General features: G+C 48.3%; 1 protein-coding gene across 1 annotated transcript in view; it reads left to right on the top strand.

Moving 5' to 3' along the window:
- The first annotated feature begins 2,047 nt into the window (after positions 1–2,047).
- Positions 2,048–15,340, top strand: part of LOC139061038 (uncharacterized) — a 29,779-nt gene continuing 16,486 nt past the window's right edge. Inside the window, exons 1-4 of the mRNA XM_070540473.1 lie at positions 2,048–2,335; positions 6,932–7,222; positions 8,740–9,045; positions 12,780–13,042. Of these exons, the coding sequence (XP_070396574.1) occupies positions 2,069–2,335; positions 6,932–7,222; positions 8,740–9,045; positions 12,780–13,042 (1,127 nt within the window). The 5' untranslated portion in view covers positions 2,048–2,068. The remainder of the gene's footprint in view (positions 2,336–6,931; positions 7,223–8,739; positions 9,046–12,779; positions 13,043–15,340) is intronic.

Genomic DNA, 15,340 nt, shown 5'->3' with positions numbered 1-15,340 from the left:
CGGAGAGTGAGCCCCGATTTGTAACCTATGAGATCAACGCATTAATCAGCTCGTGAAGCATGGTGCAAATTACATTGTGCCAGCTGCTGAACTCTATGGTTTCAGACGGTTATGCATTCGAAGCCGTAGTCGTTAATTTAGCATGACAAAGGAAAATTTTGCGCAAGGACGGCTATCCCCAGTTTACCTTTTCTTCTAGGCTCTTCGTCAGCTGCTTGAAAGCAAACCAGCCGAGAGTTGACATCGCATTTTTTTCTCTGCAGAAATCTCGTCTGTAGCTCACTTATCCTACTGCAGTTAAAACTCCATCTAAGAAAATCCTATTTTACGAAGTTCTCCATCTAATACAAAAACTTTCATTCCCCAGCAGGTACTCATACAGTTCTATAATATCACCAACCCGAATTGACGAAATAAACTTGGCCTAACTCGATTTAATGAATTTTTTCTTGAAATAAGTGAGTAAAAGAAAGCAGTGATTTTTTTTATATAATTTTGATACAGACGGGATTTTCTTCAAGCGTGCGCTCTAAAGCTATCCCGTTAAAACATCTGGGTTCCATGGTCACAACCCTAGCTCTATTTTGACGAGGCTGCACGACGCGCCCATGCACGGAACTGTGGACTCAACACCGCCTGGGTATAAGGTGGTTGCTTTTGTTCTATCGTGGTTTATGCGACAGATAGCTGGATGAGCGGCAAATACAATGCAGCAGTAGCTTTTTTCTTGTAGCTACGTTACAATTTTAGATTTAGAAGGGCCGAAAAATTCCTTTCTCGATATTGCGCACTTCCCGATTTAACAAAATAACTCCAGCGTGGTCATTACTTCGTTAAATCGAGTTTAAACAGTACTTTCTACCCATCGATGTAAAGAGAAACAATGCAATGGGAATGAGGCCGTCTGTCGCTCGCTGCCGTCTCTGCTCTGTGAATAGTTTTGCACCTTCGGCTGCCTGCCGTTTTAATGCGAAAGCATCAAATGATTCGAGAAGCGCGAAATCCAGCATTTTCAGTGTGACCACACGATGGTACAATTTCTACTAGACTATGTACGATAATTACGCACGCATTTTTCAATGGGCATTTAAACCGAAGGGCATTAAAATGGACGTGCCAAATTAGTTCCTCTGGGTTAGTTCGCGATAGACAGCCAACGGGGTTCGAAGATTTCATTGACCATTGATTTGAATGCTCATAGAAAGAAAGAAGGTGTGAGTGCGCAATCAAAACAGGCTCTAGAAATGACAGGTATGAGATAATATTAGTAATAATAGGCATCTTCTCACGAATACCTCCGCCATTCAAATTCACAGCTCCGAATCGCGGTAGCGACTACCGTGTTCACGTAAGAGCGCAGTGCAAGCACACTCGTATTTTTTAAACATTGCATACATCTCGAAGAACTCCAGGGGGTCCGGACTAACCCGGAGTCGATCCCTCAGCACGGTGTGTGTCACAGTTACTGTGACAAGAGCGCTCAGGGACAAGAAAGGACGACAAAGAGGGCGCGCTAACCTCTAATGTTCTTCTTCGCGTCGCGTCAACGCTACGCTCACAGTTAATATCCCAACGCCATCATATCGGCGTTCTCACACCGGCCCTCCATCCGTGAAGGCGCTGACGGTGCTGGCCTACTGCCAGTCGGTGCGGTGACTTAAGCCTCAAGGTCTTTCCCCAATATATCGCGAAATGAAAACACGAATGTGTATAAGGAATGTATAACACGAATGAACGCAGACTATGTCGAAATAAATGTGGGTGCGTACCTTCCGTCGCGATAACCACCGATCAAAGCAATAGATGTGTTCGTACCTTTCTTAGAAGTTCTTGGTCGCCTTTTTGTCCTGTCAAGGTAGATGCCACCAGCGAAGCTGTTTCGCATCTACCTTGACAGAGTGGAATGGCTCGTGATTTCAATTTAGTAAGGTTTGTTATAAAACCATCGTCATCATCAAGCGCCGGCTTCTCGGCCGATTCCTCGTGGTGGACGAGCGGCATGGCATAACCAGCAAGCAAGCAAGGGTAGAGGACGAAGAAGAAGTAGCGCGAGAACCGAGAAGACGCCATGTCGGACGAGCTCGGCAAGACCCACAAGAAGCGTTCGAAAAAGTCCCTGGCGGCCTCGCGTTCTCGACCTTCACTCGCTAGGTCCGTGAGGAAGCCGTCCTTGGCTGCACGACCACGCTTCACGTCGCCGGGTGGGGCTCCCGCCAAAACAAAGGACCATCCCACAACGACCACCGTCGGCACCACCGCCGCTACCACGGATGGTAAAAAGACCAAGTCTAAGCACTCCAAGCACGGGCGGCGAGCGACCGAAAGACTGAGTGGGGTAAGCGATGCTTCAGAGACGGCCCATATTCCGGCACGTCATAAAAGAGTAACGGTTCCGCCACGGAACCCTTTAAGGACAAGCAATGGACCCTTAAGTAACAATAGACGTGAGTGGAGTAAACAATGGTCGACGTGCACCCGGCTGAGAGTGACGTCACGAAAGCTGAGTGGAAAAATCTGGAGGATGTTTCGCCTTTAAGAGTGCAACACGATAGCGATCAAAGACCCCATGAAGCTTCTCACGCTTCCCGGCAACTGCAGCTTATGTAACCGTAATGTGCACCGGAAAAAGCTGACGGTGAGCGCTGTGCACGAAGGCGAGCTTTATGGTTCTTTTGTTTATGATATGCAAGGAACCAAGGGGCTGCGTCGCTCCTGCTATGCTCTCGGACAACTTTTCTTGGCCATGAAGCGAAACCTACGGGGGCGGAGCTTCTGCAAGAGTGCATTCGTATGCAGTGTAGTCCGGGCGAACTCGCCCCCGGTTTCGGTTTCGCCAATCCCGCACAACCACTTCAGTGAGGGCAGATGCAGTTAACTCGGCGTGAATCAATGTTTATTCACATCCGATATGTACCAAGTTGTGCACAGTGAACATCGCAGCCTGCGTCCGAGCTCCCACGCAGCCGTATGGCGTCGGTTAGTGCTTGGACGCGCAACCGACGCTGGCGTTGGTAGAGCGTGGGTGCAACAGTCAGCTCGCTTGCTCACTCGTTTGTACCTAGATGTCGAAGTTTGCGATTTCCACATGGGCTCGCTTGGTTTCCGCGCAGGAGCTGCAAACATTCTTTTTTTTATGCGTTGCATATTGCAATCACTCAGTTCAGCCCTTGGGCGTGGCCGGGCAGCCACCATTGACTTTTAGCGCAACCACGTGACGTGACGTCACGACAGCCGGAGGAAAAGCTTGGCCCCAACTCGCATGGTCGCGCGCGGCCGCAGCTTTTATTGGTGTGCTCCAACGGTCTTTTTTTTTTGGCGAAATTGGTGAACGGCCTCTCAGGGGAGTTTATTGACGGGACAGCAGGCAACAAACACTCACCAGAAGACACATTTGCCATTTCGCGTTTGGTGAATGTGCAAAACGTGAAATGGTTTCGGGTGTGTCAAAACTCGAAAGAGCAATATAAAGATACAATAAAATACCAATAGCTGACTGGTTAAGGTCACGCATCGTTTCAAACTAGGTGCTGTACAAAACGAAAATAATTGTTTTCAATTTCCCAAGTAAGAAAACGTCAGCAAAACTGCGGGACTTCTTCTAGCAGCAGTAAAAGAGGTGCGCTTAGTTTCCGTAGCCTTCGTTTCATAGCCAAGAAAAGTTATCCGCGACTATAAGACAGACCTCAAACAGCAGCTGGAAAACGCTCCGCGTTAACAGGAGTTTGTGTTTGAGTTTCCGCGTAACATAATTATGTTTTCACGTATATTCGAATTACAATCCGTCTCTATCGCGTCTGTGTAGTTGTGTCTAAGTTATACTTTTTCTACATGTTTTATCCTGAGAATTTCAATTAGTTCCGTAATTTCCCTGTGCCACATGGAGGGCTTGTCTGTTTTGTGTATGCGTGGTTTGAAATTCGCTTGGCCAATGCGCTCTCGCTTATAACCATGCTTATTACCTGCTTGCGTATTAAGGCTCGGACTGCCTTGACGCAAAAGAGGTCAAGGCATACAACCGCGGTTACAACCAAAGCCATCCGCGGGGCAGTGCAACCACACGAGGGTGCGCCACCACCGTTTCCTCCCCTGGGTTCCACTGAGCCCATAGAGTTTCTCACTATAATACCTAGAGGGTAATCTGGCACCACCGTCTATGGGAGTTTCTTGAGGGGGCACCGTGCCCTCATGGGAATGACGGTATACGTGTCTGCGAGGCTCGTGTTGGCTGGTGTTGCAAGAGGCTTCGTCTAAAACGTGGATATGTCTACGCAGATATCGCGTTCTCAAAGTAAAATCTTCATAAAATGTTTCCATTCACGCATATTACATCTTTACTCACCCACGATGCATGACCAAGCGAAGAAAAGCAAGAACAGACGACCAACTGTTTCAAAGCGAGCGCGAACCTTGTCGTGTGTCCTCCAACTTTAGCGGCCCGGTGATACTTTTTACGTAACATGTAGTCGTACACACAATAACAAGTTCTCATAGTTAAACAAAACATGTTTTCGCGTAATAATAAAGCTAAAACAGCTTTTCACGAGCTGCTCTAGTAGAAAATTAATCATTGTGACAGACGGACCGGTACTTGCCAAGCGCGTCTTCAAGGTGTCCTGTCTCTACGAGAACGATGCCAATCCGAATCCACAATATACCGGCATTCCCATGCATACCACAGCGCAGCAGCGCCAGATTTCCCTCTAGGTAATGTAGTGCGAAACTCTATCACTGAGCCAAACAAAACCCCGTAGATCGACTGGCACACACGGCCGAGTCGAGCGACCTTAGGAGCATGCATCATAACTTAACGGATAGCTTTCCACTTAACTCATCAAAAATCACGGCAGGACGAGCCCCACTTCGAGAAACTTCTTCTTGCCCAAGCGGTGCTGCTCCCTGGTGAGATGGAACCAGACTTCGTTCCGTGCTTTCGCAAGCACTTCTTGAAGGCCCGGCGCCCGATGCCCGAAAACTGCATCACAGCATGCCAACCGAACTTGGTATGAGCACTCGGCGAGAACAAGCACGAACTTGTTGATCGCTTTATTGGGCAAAGGGTGCAAAAATCGAACTGTCTCATCAGGAACGCCTGGGAGCTTAAAGAGACTAGCAGTCCTTTGGAGAAGGGCTGCCTTAACCAAACACTAAGTAAAAATATGAGCCGAGTCCTCACGACCGCCACAATAGGGGCACACTCCACGAGCCGGGATGGCTGTGAGGCGTCGGTAACTCAACGGAAGGCATCCTCGCGCCAGGCCGTACATGAACGTAGCTCGCCTAGCGTCGAGGGAACCGGCCGTAATGAGCTTCCAGTTTGCCCTGTGCATGGACAGATCGTACCTTTGGCAATGCGGGGGTAGACCAGGCTTGTGCCCTGTTAGACCGACATGGCTGTTTGCGTGTGGAGTGCAGTTCCTCAGTTGTGCTGCACCACAAGAGCCCCTTGTCTGGGAAGGACCGTTGGCCCGAACTAAGTGCCCGCGCCCAGTCAGCCCGGGTTGAAGGGGAGCACCGGGGTCAATGTATCGAATGATGGTTTGGGTTGACGAGTACATGTAAGCTCTGGGACGCGGTGCCTCCGGGTGCCAAGTTCTGTTCCCATCTGACAACGGTGCTGATTATTGCTCTCGCATTAATAAGCAAGGTCCGGTAGACAAGTCGCACACCACAGCGTGACAAAATGCTGAGTGTAGTATAAGCAACGCTGGATCACGAAAAAACAAAGCTGCGGCCTGCCGTAGTTGCATTCTCGGCCGCTTGGCTGGACCGAATGGCGATAACTGCCGGGAATGGAACGCGTCGCCGACGACGTTCAACGGGCGTGCGTGACGCATTTTTTATACTGATCTCAGAATGCAGACCCCAGCTTGTGGCGTTGCGGCGAATAACAACGTTTTCGTTGCATGCGGCAGGCCGCACATTTTTTTTTAAAATATATATCCAGCGGCCGTGGCTGGGTAGGCAAGCCACAAAGCAGTACGTAAGGAGCATGTTTTTTTTTATATACCAGAGCTTACACCAATTAGGTGCAAGCAACGGTCGAACTACAGGCCAGAGACCGTGACATATCCAATATGAAATGGCACAAGCTGCTGTCAGTTAAAGTGAACGCTCGAAGATGTATAGAGGGACCCAAAGAGGAACACTAATGCACATTAGGTTGATAAGTATTACAAGAAAAAATCCGTAGAATAAGTTCCTGGCACGAAAGAAAGATGAACATATAGAGGCAAACATTGAAAGTTTACTCGACCGTGACATTTCTACAAGAAAAAAATATCTACCAGACATATTCGAGCATTCCTCGTGCACAAAGAACTTTCTCTCACCCGACCTTCTTCCACCAGGCCTCGTCGAAATGAAGCGTGACTTCCTAATTCGCCATAACTGCAGTAACGGCAATGCGAAGTGTCTCCTGACCACAGCACGAACCTACTATATATTACGCCACTTTTCCTTCTTGGTCACGGCCATATCGGAATGCACATGCAACCATCCGCGCAGCTATTTTGGATATTCTAAAGCAGCCCCAATAATGTAGTGAAATGACGTCGAAAACACACCTTTTCGCTCAAACATTGCGGTAGTCGTAGCAGCTTAGAGAAATATAAAACAATGTACGCTATCCACAAACACAGGACAGCTAGCGACGTTTCTACGTCTTGGCTGTTAGGGGCCAGCGCTTGAGCTACGTGAAGGGAATCGCAGCAGGAATCACCTGTAAATGGTTCCTGCTAAAGTGGTTCCTCACAGTGTACCTGTATATGCGCACACTGGGACAGCCGAGAACCTAGACTTCTGTTTCCAGGCCATAAAAACAGCCTATGAGGATGGCAGACGGCACGCTCGTGATTTCGAAGACAGTGTAAAAATCTCGCTCTGAATTCGTGCCCCGTGAGTCACGACAGACTGGCCGCCGCGCTCGCCGCAGGTCGACCTGTCGGCGCTGGGCATCCACGATCCGGTGGAAGAGGCCCATCGCCGTGAGCGCCAACGAACCTTCCGTGCCTGCCTCGTCATCGGCGCAGCTGTCGCGGTCGCTCTCACTGTCCTCCTGGGCGTCGCCTTGACGTTGGCCTGGCGTTACGGCGCTCAACCTTCCGCGCACAGTTCGGGGTGCCCGACTGCGGCGTGCGCCGAGTATGCGGCCCTCTTAACCAACGCCATCGACGAGAGAAACAGGCCGTGCGACAACTACTACCAACACATCTGCAGCATCGAGGTATGGGTTCTCCTCACCAGTATGTACGAAGCAACAAACTTTCGTAAGCATGGGGATGAGCAGTGCACGAATTGCACGGACATGCAGAGGCACACGTAAAGAACAAGGCGGGCGCGGTTTGGTTGCGATAGCAATTACACGGACGCTCGGTGTGCATCCACACCATGGGCGTCCTCCGCGCTGTCGCAGTTGTCGTGCTGTCCGGTGAAGGTACACGGGGTGGTCGCGCGCAGAGTGTTAGTCTTCAGAGACGCAAGGTGCGTTTGCATGCAAAGACGACGAAGCGAATCGAACGTACCGTCAACGCTACGATCGGTCGCCTCGACGGCAGAGGAAGGCCAACTTTCTGTCTTCCGCTGCTGGCACGCGTATATGTTCTGGCAAACGTGAAACGAACGTTATCTAATATTTCTTTTTCACTGGGCGCTCAATTAAGCCTACCGCTTTCTGTTGCTCTCATCTCGTGCGCCATCGATGTGCGACACCTGCAGTGCCAATGCAGTCCCTGCCTTGCCCGCGTTTTGTGATGCCTGGTAGCGGTGAGGGCGTTGTTCCTGCCGTCCAGCAGTGGCATCCATGCGTGTGACGTGGCGCCAACGTGTCGTACCCGTGTATAGTTAGAACAGCGTCTGATGAATTCAAGCGCAACGCTAGGCCTCCGCATGCAGCAGTCAATGCCTCGACCTTCGGGCAATGTTGAAAACTGCTCCCGTGTTCGTATTCACCATTAAATAATTAGTTAATAATAAATAATTATTGATAATAGGGTATGTTATGTTAGGATGGCGTCGGCACGCGGACCAGAATATTATATACGCCTAAATCCAGTACCTTCGACTCAAGTGATTGTAGCTTGCTGGGATAACGTAGTAACGTGCCCATAGGCTTACATTTCTTTCTTTTTCTTCTTTTTGCGGGCGACCCAAGCAAAGAATTAGCTTGGCTGTGTATTCCTTTTATTTCATTACATTAAAGCGATTTTACAGCCAAGGTCTTTATGGCTAGTTCACCCGGAATCGTTTCCGGGTGTGGACACAAAACTCCATACGTGGGCAGGTCCAGAAGATAGTGCAATACTGGGATGAGCCACGGCAGAGGTGACGCAGGCGTTAAGCACTCATAGCATGTAGGCGAGACAACGAAATTAAGGCAATGCCGGGCCGACTCGCGGCGGAGGTAACGCAGGCGTTAAGCACTCCCCATACGTGGGCCGATACCGAAATTAGTGCAATGCCGGGCCGACTCGCGGCGGAGGTGACGCAGGCGTTAAGCACTCCCCATACGTGGGCCGATACCGAAATTAGTGCAATGCCGGGCCGACTCGCGGCGGAGGTGACGCAGGCGTTAAGCACTCCCCATACGGGGGCCGATACCGAAGATAGTGCAATGCTGGACCTGCCCACGGCGAAGGCGCCTTTCGCCATTAAGGAGCCCACATATACACAGCTCCGCGTGTCATCGTTCTTCACAGAGTGGAAGGGCACTGAGGTTTTTTTTCTTACCTCCTACGTTTGCAGATGAGTCGGCTCAAGAACGACATCAGCACGGTGCACCGTATCCGGCGCGACTCTTTCAATAATGTAACGACCAGGCTGCGGAATATGAGTGTGCCGGATCAGGGGCAGTCGCCGCTGCAGAAAGCGGCCGCCTATTTGCAGGTTTGCGAGAGCGTAATGCGCGGCAGCAGCGTCCAGGAGGTGAGGGAGGCTCTAAAAAAAGGCGGCATCGTGTGGCCCGACCACGTGGATCCTTCGGCCAGTCTCATCGACGGGATCTTCTACATGTCGGCGAAACTGCACACGACTGTCCTCATTCGCATAGAGGTATGGCGGTATACGGAAACGCATACGGAAAGCTGTGAAATTGAACGAACAGAGCTCAAGCTGAACAGAACGAAAGATGGATTATGGACAACACATCTTTAAGTCACTATTGCAGTTTTTCTATGAAACGGGCCTACATATTTATATTTCTGGTTCCGTGCGGACGTTGTGCCGCGAGGCAAGCCAAGCGGGAAAACAAAAATGCTCTACAAAAAAAGTCGACCCGCCATCCCGGCCCTGCGAAAGCGAATGTCCCGCGAAGCTGTGGAAAACCGCCTCTACAACAGCGGATGGGGGCATCTATAAATTCGATAGCATTATATGGCCCATGAAGTGAAACACTGGGCGTTAACATCCGGTGGTGAGTTGACGTTTCACGTGATGACGTAACGTGATTACGTCATCACGACAGACTGACATGACGACGTGGCGCGATGACCCTCACGTCAAACGTTACATTAGGTACAAATGGCATCGTCACGTGACGATATCGCCTGATGATTTCATCACAGCATACGTGACGTCACGCAGTGACGTCATCGTCAAGAGATGGTGTCACCTGATGACATCATGTGCTACCTCTTGGATGAGCCGCACACATTGCGCTTCGCGCTTCTTTGCACTGCCTGCGGTATTGGCGGAATTTTTTGTGGGAGCACGTTGCAAAGGAAAATCCCGACCAACTGCAGGCTGAAAGCTTCGCTCTAAAATGTGAGCCTATCGCCCCTTACAATATCGGCTTAGCCAGGTCCAACCAGTTATATCTAGAGCGCTGATTCGGTGCTTGTGTACATCAGTTCCCGTGCACCTGACGATGCATGGCTACGCGATGGATAAACAGACAGGAGCAGATTGGCTTGCACGGAAAAATGAAAAAAAGGTGAGCCTATAGGCCACTACAATGTAGGTTTTGCCAGGATGAATCTCTTCTCTCGAAAGTACCGGCTCGTTGCATACATCACTCCTCGTGGTCGTGTCCCCGTTTATTCACGCGATGAATGAAGGAATTCGAGAAGCTTGGGTAACCCAGAAAAATTGAAAAAAAAATTAAAGGTAAGCCTACGGCTTCATATCACGATAGTCCAGCCTGGTACAATCACTTCTCTCGAGGGCACTGGTATCCTGCATATATCATTTTCTGTTCCCATGCCAACACCTATTTACTTAAAGAACAAATGGATACGCGCAGATTGGCTTGCACGGAAAGATTAAAACGCTATTGACATTATAATAGTTGAATTTTGCGTCGCTTGGTGATGCATATTTAACTATGGTGGGAATCAAAAGACGAGACCAAAGCTAGGCGACATATTTACTGTGAGGTCTCAGCCAACCTTTTCGTTCGCTAGCTGCTTCTCCATTTTTTAGGTAATCTTCGACTAATGCGGTTTGATGTCTTCGTCAAATGCGGTTTGACAGCTGACAAGAGGCGGAATTCATCACTGCGAATCACTGCTGCAAGTCGCGGGTCACTAGAAACGTTCAGGTTCTTTACCTACGTTTACTGTCTTATAATTTAGGTCTTTCATCGCTGGTGATCTGCTTTTTGCTTTTACCACTTGTACAACAAAGCATGCAGCTTAACCAGCCTTTTGACACAGACTACTGTCCTCATCCCAAGAGGAACTGATTTCCTACGCAACGTGTTATTTACACGTAGTTCACTCTCCCCCAATATATATGGGGGAGGAGGAGTAGGATATGACGATGCGTAGAGTAAGGTTTAAAGGAAAGTGATAGCCTCAAAAATATGGGGGGCGGGGGGGGGGGGGGGCGTTGTAGGCGAAGCCATAATGGAAAACAGCGCCGCGAAACGCTAGCTGTCAAGAGAGAAGAATGCGAAAACGCTCTCCTCACCACCGGTAACGTCACACAAGGATAACCGCACAGTGGGGGTTTGCGAATTACTACCCCACGACAGTAACGGAGGGGTATAGTCGAAAGCAATTCGTTACTTCTGCGAACATAAATGAACCCTAAACAGATACCACAAGCGGAACCAACTGGCCTGGCACTTGCAGTACCTCTGCAGATATTCTTCTGCAAATATTCACACAATGCTCATCTTCACTAGCAATTCCTTTTCAGGATTGATGCGTTCATCTTCCCGCGTTTTTTTTCTCTCTATTTTTGGTGAAGACATTATATGCGTGATGGGACGTAAGGCAGTGTTCTAGCTTATCAGCATCTGGCTAACGTGTACGGTTCCTCCGCGTCTGCGGCCACTATGAAGCTCGGCGCCTCCTTGTTGCAGATGCTTGGAGAAGGTGGCATGGCCAATCCAAAGTTACAAAAAAATCATCCTAGGAATAACGCGATAAGTGGCCATTGATGAAAGAAACATTGCAATGTACCGGTTCCATTCGTCGGCCAACATCAGGTGCAGCGTAAAGGCGAGGATATAACTACTGAGCACCGGGGTTTTGTCTGAAGTATCCTCGATGCTGACGCATGGCGCGATCTCTGGTGTTCTGGTGCAGTTCCCGCCTAATTCAGGTTCTGAAAGCTGCAGCGCCTGTTACAGCTTGTCCCGTCGATACAGTAACCGGTTACATGTAATTGATTACTGAAAAAAAAGAGAAAAAACTCATCAGCGCTTTCACTCTGCGAAGAAGGACGATCGAGCAGCGAAGCTGTGGTACGTTTTGCCTCAATCGACGCATCAGCGTGTGTCTGTATATTTGTACACATATATTATAAGGTCGCCTAAGCGACTATGACGCGACCAGAACAAACAACGCCCACTCGTGTCAACAGTGTGCATAGGACGCAGGTGGCCGTTAAACTGATCCTCGATGCGAGCTACGATATACGTTGACTGGAGCGCAGCCCAAAGGAGTGCACGAAAGAATATGTTTGTTTGTAATTAGCGATTGGGCGTAATTCTTACATAATTGCCTGAATTAAACTTGCAAGGGCTTGAGTTTTATTCTAGCATACAAAGACGGGGCTGTCCGTTTCCTTACCGTAGAAGTCCGTGTATTGATGAAAAAACGCGAATTGCACAATATTTACAACTTCACTGTGAACTACGCGATTAGAAAAAAGCAGATGAAGCTCCTGCGCGTTGTAAGAGTCTTCTTAGCGGCTAATTTTCATATAATTTGTTTCGCGATTGTTTCCATAAAACAAGAGTTACAGCCATTTCTTACAACCATACACCCTGCATAGTCGGCTATGTATTGCCAGCAGACCGGAACTCTCCAGCGTTTACAACTTCACTGTGAACTAACTTCTTTAGGACAAATAAATGAAACAGCGCAATGATAGATTTGTCTGAGCGGCCAATATCTGTTGAATTTTTTCGAGATACTTAGATTAGATTGAGAGCCAGAAAGCATTCGCGAGAAACTGGAGACGAAATTTTTTCTTTTTTTTTTGTTTCGACGCGATCCGTGTAGGCGGACATCGACCACCACCACATTGTCGCTACATACAGCTTCGCTGTTAAATTTATACGGGAACCGCGAACGTTATCAATTAAACGAAGTATTCGCTAATTTGCAAAATTAGCGAGAAATGTAATGGATTCCAATTAATTGTTTCAATGTAATTCCTCACGTAGAAGTCTGCCATAAAGGCTTGAAAAGAAAAGCGCACTATCGCAATTTTGTAAGTCGTCTATTGGCTAATTGAGCCTAAATTATCATAATTCCTATTATTCTAAATTAGCCTAAATTATTATCGCTATTCATCGTCGCTTCAACATTTCTCGCCGATGGTGTCACGTGCAGGTGAGTGTCAGCAACAACGCCAGAGAGTCGCCCGCTGTCACCTTCAGCTTGGACAAGGAGTTCATAACCACACTTGAGATGCTGAAGCGGCACAGGATGACGAAGCGAATCCTGGGCCACTTCAAGCTGACGTACGCCACCTTTGCGTCTACACCGGAGCTGGCCAAGGACAAGGGGCGCTCCGATCAGCTCTTCAAAGACCTCATGGAAATGAGCAGCAAATTTGGGGCCTCCACGTCCTACGAGAACACCATGGCCGACAGGTATGGTGAACATTGCACCCCCCTTCTGAAAGCTTCAAAGCCAAGCTGGCATCGCACACAGCGTAAATTTTGAATAGGGGAAACTACGCATGGGTGAATCTCTTGCGTGTAACAATGGTATTCGCTGGTTTAACAAGTATAATCAGTGATAAGCGCCCCGTGGATCAGTGAGAATTCTTCAGCAATTTTGTCGTGTAACCGTGCACATGACTCATAATTAGCGGGCTTGATTGCACGTGAAAGCATTCTGCACCCACAATCACAGGCTTACCCATGTGATGAGAGTAGAATATTTCCAAGCGTTGGATGGAAGTCGATTGATGCTATACGCGGGTAATCAAAGATAGTTGAGAGAGCTCGGCATGTTTTGTGCAATGAAGAAAGCGGCTCCAAGCCCACGAACTGAAGTATATACGCACTTCGACGCACGGGCATTGGTTGACCATTCCGGGACTATCTATAGTTTTGTAATCACTACTTGGTCCCGAAGTATTATGTATTATGCACAGATCCAAGGTAACCTTTCCATGCAAATGAGGGGGGGGGGGGTACCTTTACTAGTACAAATATGAATAACGTCCACCATTCGCCATAAAGACGCGTAAACCCACCAAAGAGAAATGAAATAGGTCGCATCTCACAGTTAGGCCTGCGAGATACAACTCTTCTTTAATTGCCAAACAAGGAACCACATCAAATGGACTCGCGCAGGAAAGAAGGGCGGGGAGAACGCTGCCAAGAACAAGTAAACAAGCGAAAATGTAAAATGAAAAATTCCAGTCATCATCATCATCAGCCTGGTTACGCCCACTGCAGGGCAAAGGTCTCTCCCATATTTCTCCAAAAATTCCAGTAGTAGAGTACAACTTTAAAAAAACAGCAGTTAGCAACCAAGGCACACGGACCGCTCGGAGTTGTGTTGTTCTGCCAGTCAATCAGAGAAGCAAACAAAATCATCGTTATACGGCCTTTTCAAAATGGCGTCACACTCTTGAAAAATTCGGAGTGTCCACTGTTGTTGAAGTGTCTGTTCATCGGCGGAAGCAATGAGCCGTTCAACAGACATGTACAAGGTGCATGTAGTCTGAGCATTTCACTCTTGAAAAGTCTATGGTACAGTTCATTTAACTGCTTAGCCCGTTTTACTCATGAAACTTCACTGCCAATTGAAGTGAAAATTGAGACTATATATTTGTAGCGAAGCAACCATTCTACTTCAGTTCAATAACAAATTAGGCTTACGCCATACCGCTATAATAGGCGAAAGAAAACGTACAAAATTACGTGGTAATAATCTTTGTTCTGTGGTTACCGCCTTACTTGGGTAACACGAAAATTTGAAGTACGAATTATTTGCAGCCTCGCGGAGGAACAGTGATTGGCAGTTATGAGAGCATGGACAGGGCTTCAAAGCAGGCTTAAGTTTTGTCCGACTATAGTAGCGTTTATTGAAGTAGCTCTGGATGAATAATAGAGAAACATATATTTGCCGAACAATCCCAGTTCTTTTCGATCCTTCGTTTACTGCTCTCTCAAGCGCCAAAACTTGCGTATTGTCATTTGGAAAGTTGAGTAACGATACGCGGCCGCCAGTCCCGCGCAACCGCATAGCGCGCACGACGCTGCGGTTCTAATATTTGGGGTTTTACGCGCCAAAACCACTTTCTGATTATGAGGCACGCCGTAGTGGAGGACTCCAGAAATTTTGACCACCTGGGGTTCTCTAACGTGCACCTAAATCTAAGCACACGGGTGTTTTCGCATTTCGCCCCCGTCGAAATGCGGCCGCCGTGGCCGCGATTCGATCCCGCGACCTCGTGCTCAGCAGCCCAACACCATAGCCAGTGAGCAACCACGGCGGGTACGCTGCGGTTCTAGACGCGCTGCGCCCACCGCGATAAGTTAGAAAAACACGCGCATAAGCACAGCAAAGAAGTGGCTATACGTCAGGTGGTTCGACTCATAATTGTTGATGCGTCATTCAAAACACACGGAATTGTTCTGCACTTTCGGCGGTGTTTTGCCTACTTGCTTTTTAAGTAAAAAGATGTTGATACATACATATTCTCAAGAATAATGGTTACATTTGTTAATTTTCACTTTTCCTTCCTGTTTGGCTGTTGCCTTGGCTCTCTCCCTAGGTAGATGACTTAGTTTCTCAACACCTTGCGACTCTTGTTTCCAATTGCTCATTTTGCGCGAAACGTGCTGTACAATTGGGAAAAACCAGACGAGGTAACAGGTGAAAGGCATATTGCCTATGTGTTTAACGGTTATTTCAGGGTTTGATTATGGACG

This window comes from Dermacentor albipictus, chromosome 6 (assembly GCF_038994185.2).
Source record: "Dermacentor albipictus isolate Rhodes 1998 colony chromosome 6, USDA_Dalb.pri_finalv2, whole genome shotgun sequence".
In the NCBI taxonomy this organism is placed as follows: Eukaryota; Metazoa; Arthropoda; class Arachnida; order Ixodida; family Ixodidae; genus Dermacentor; species Dermacentor albipictus.
Note: the sequence above shows the minus strand (reverse complement) of the source record. Positions and strands in the feature narration are given on the sequence as shown.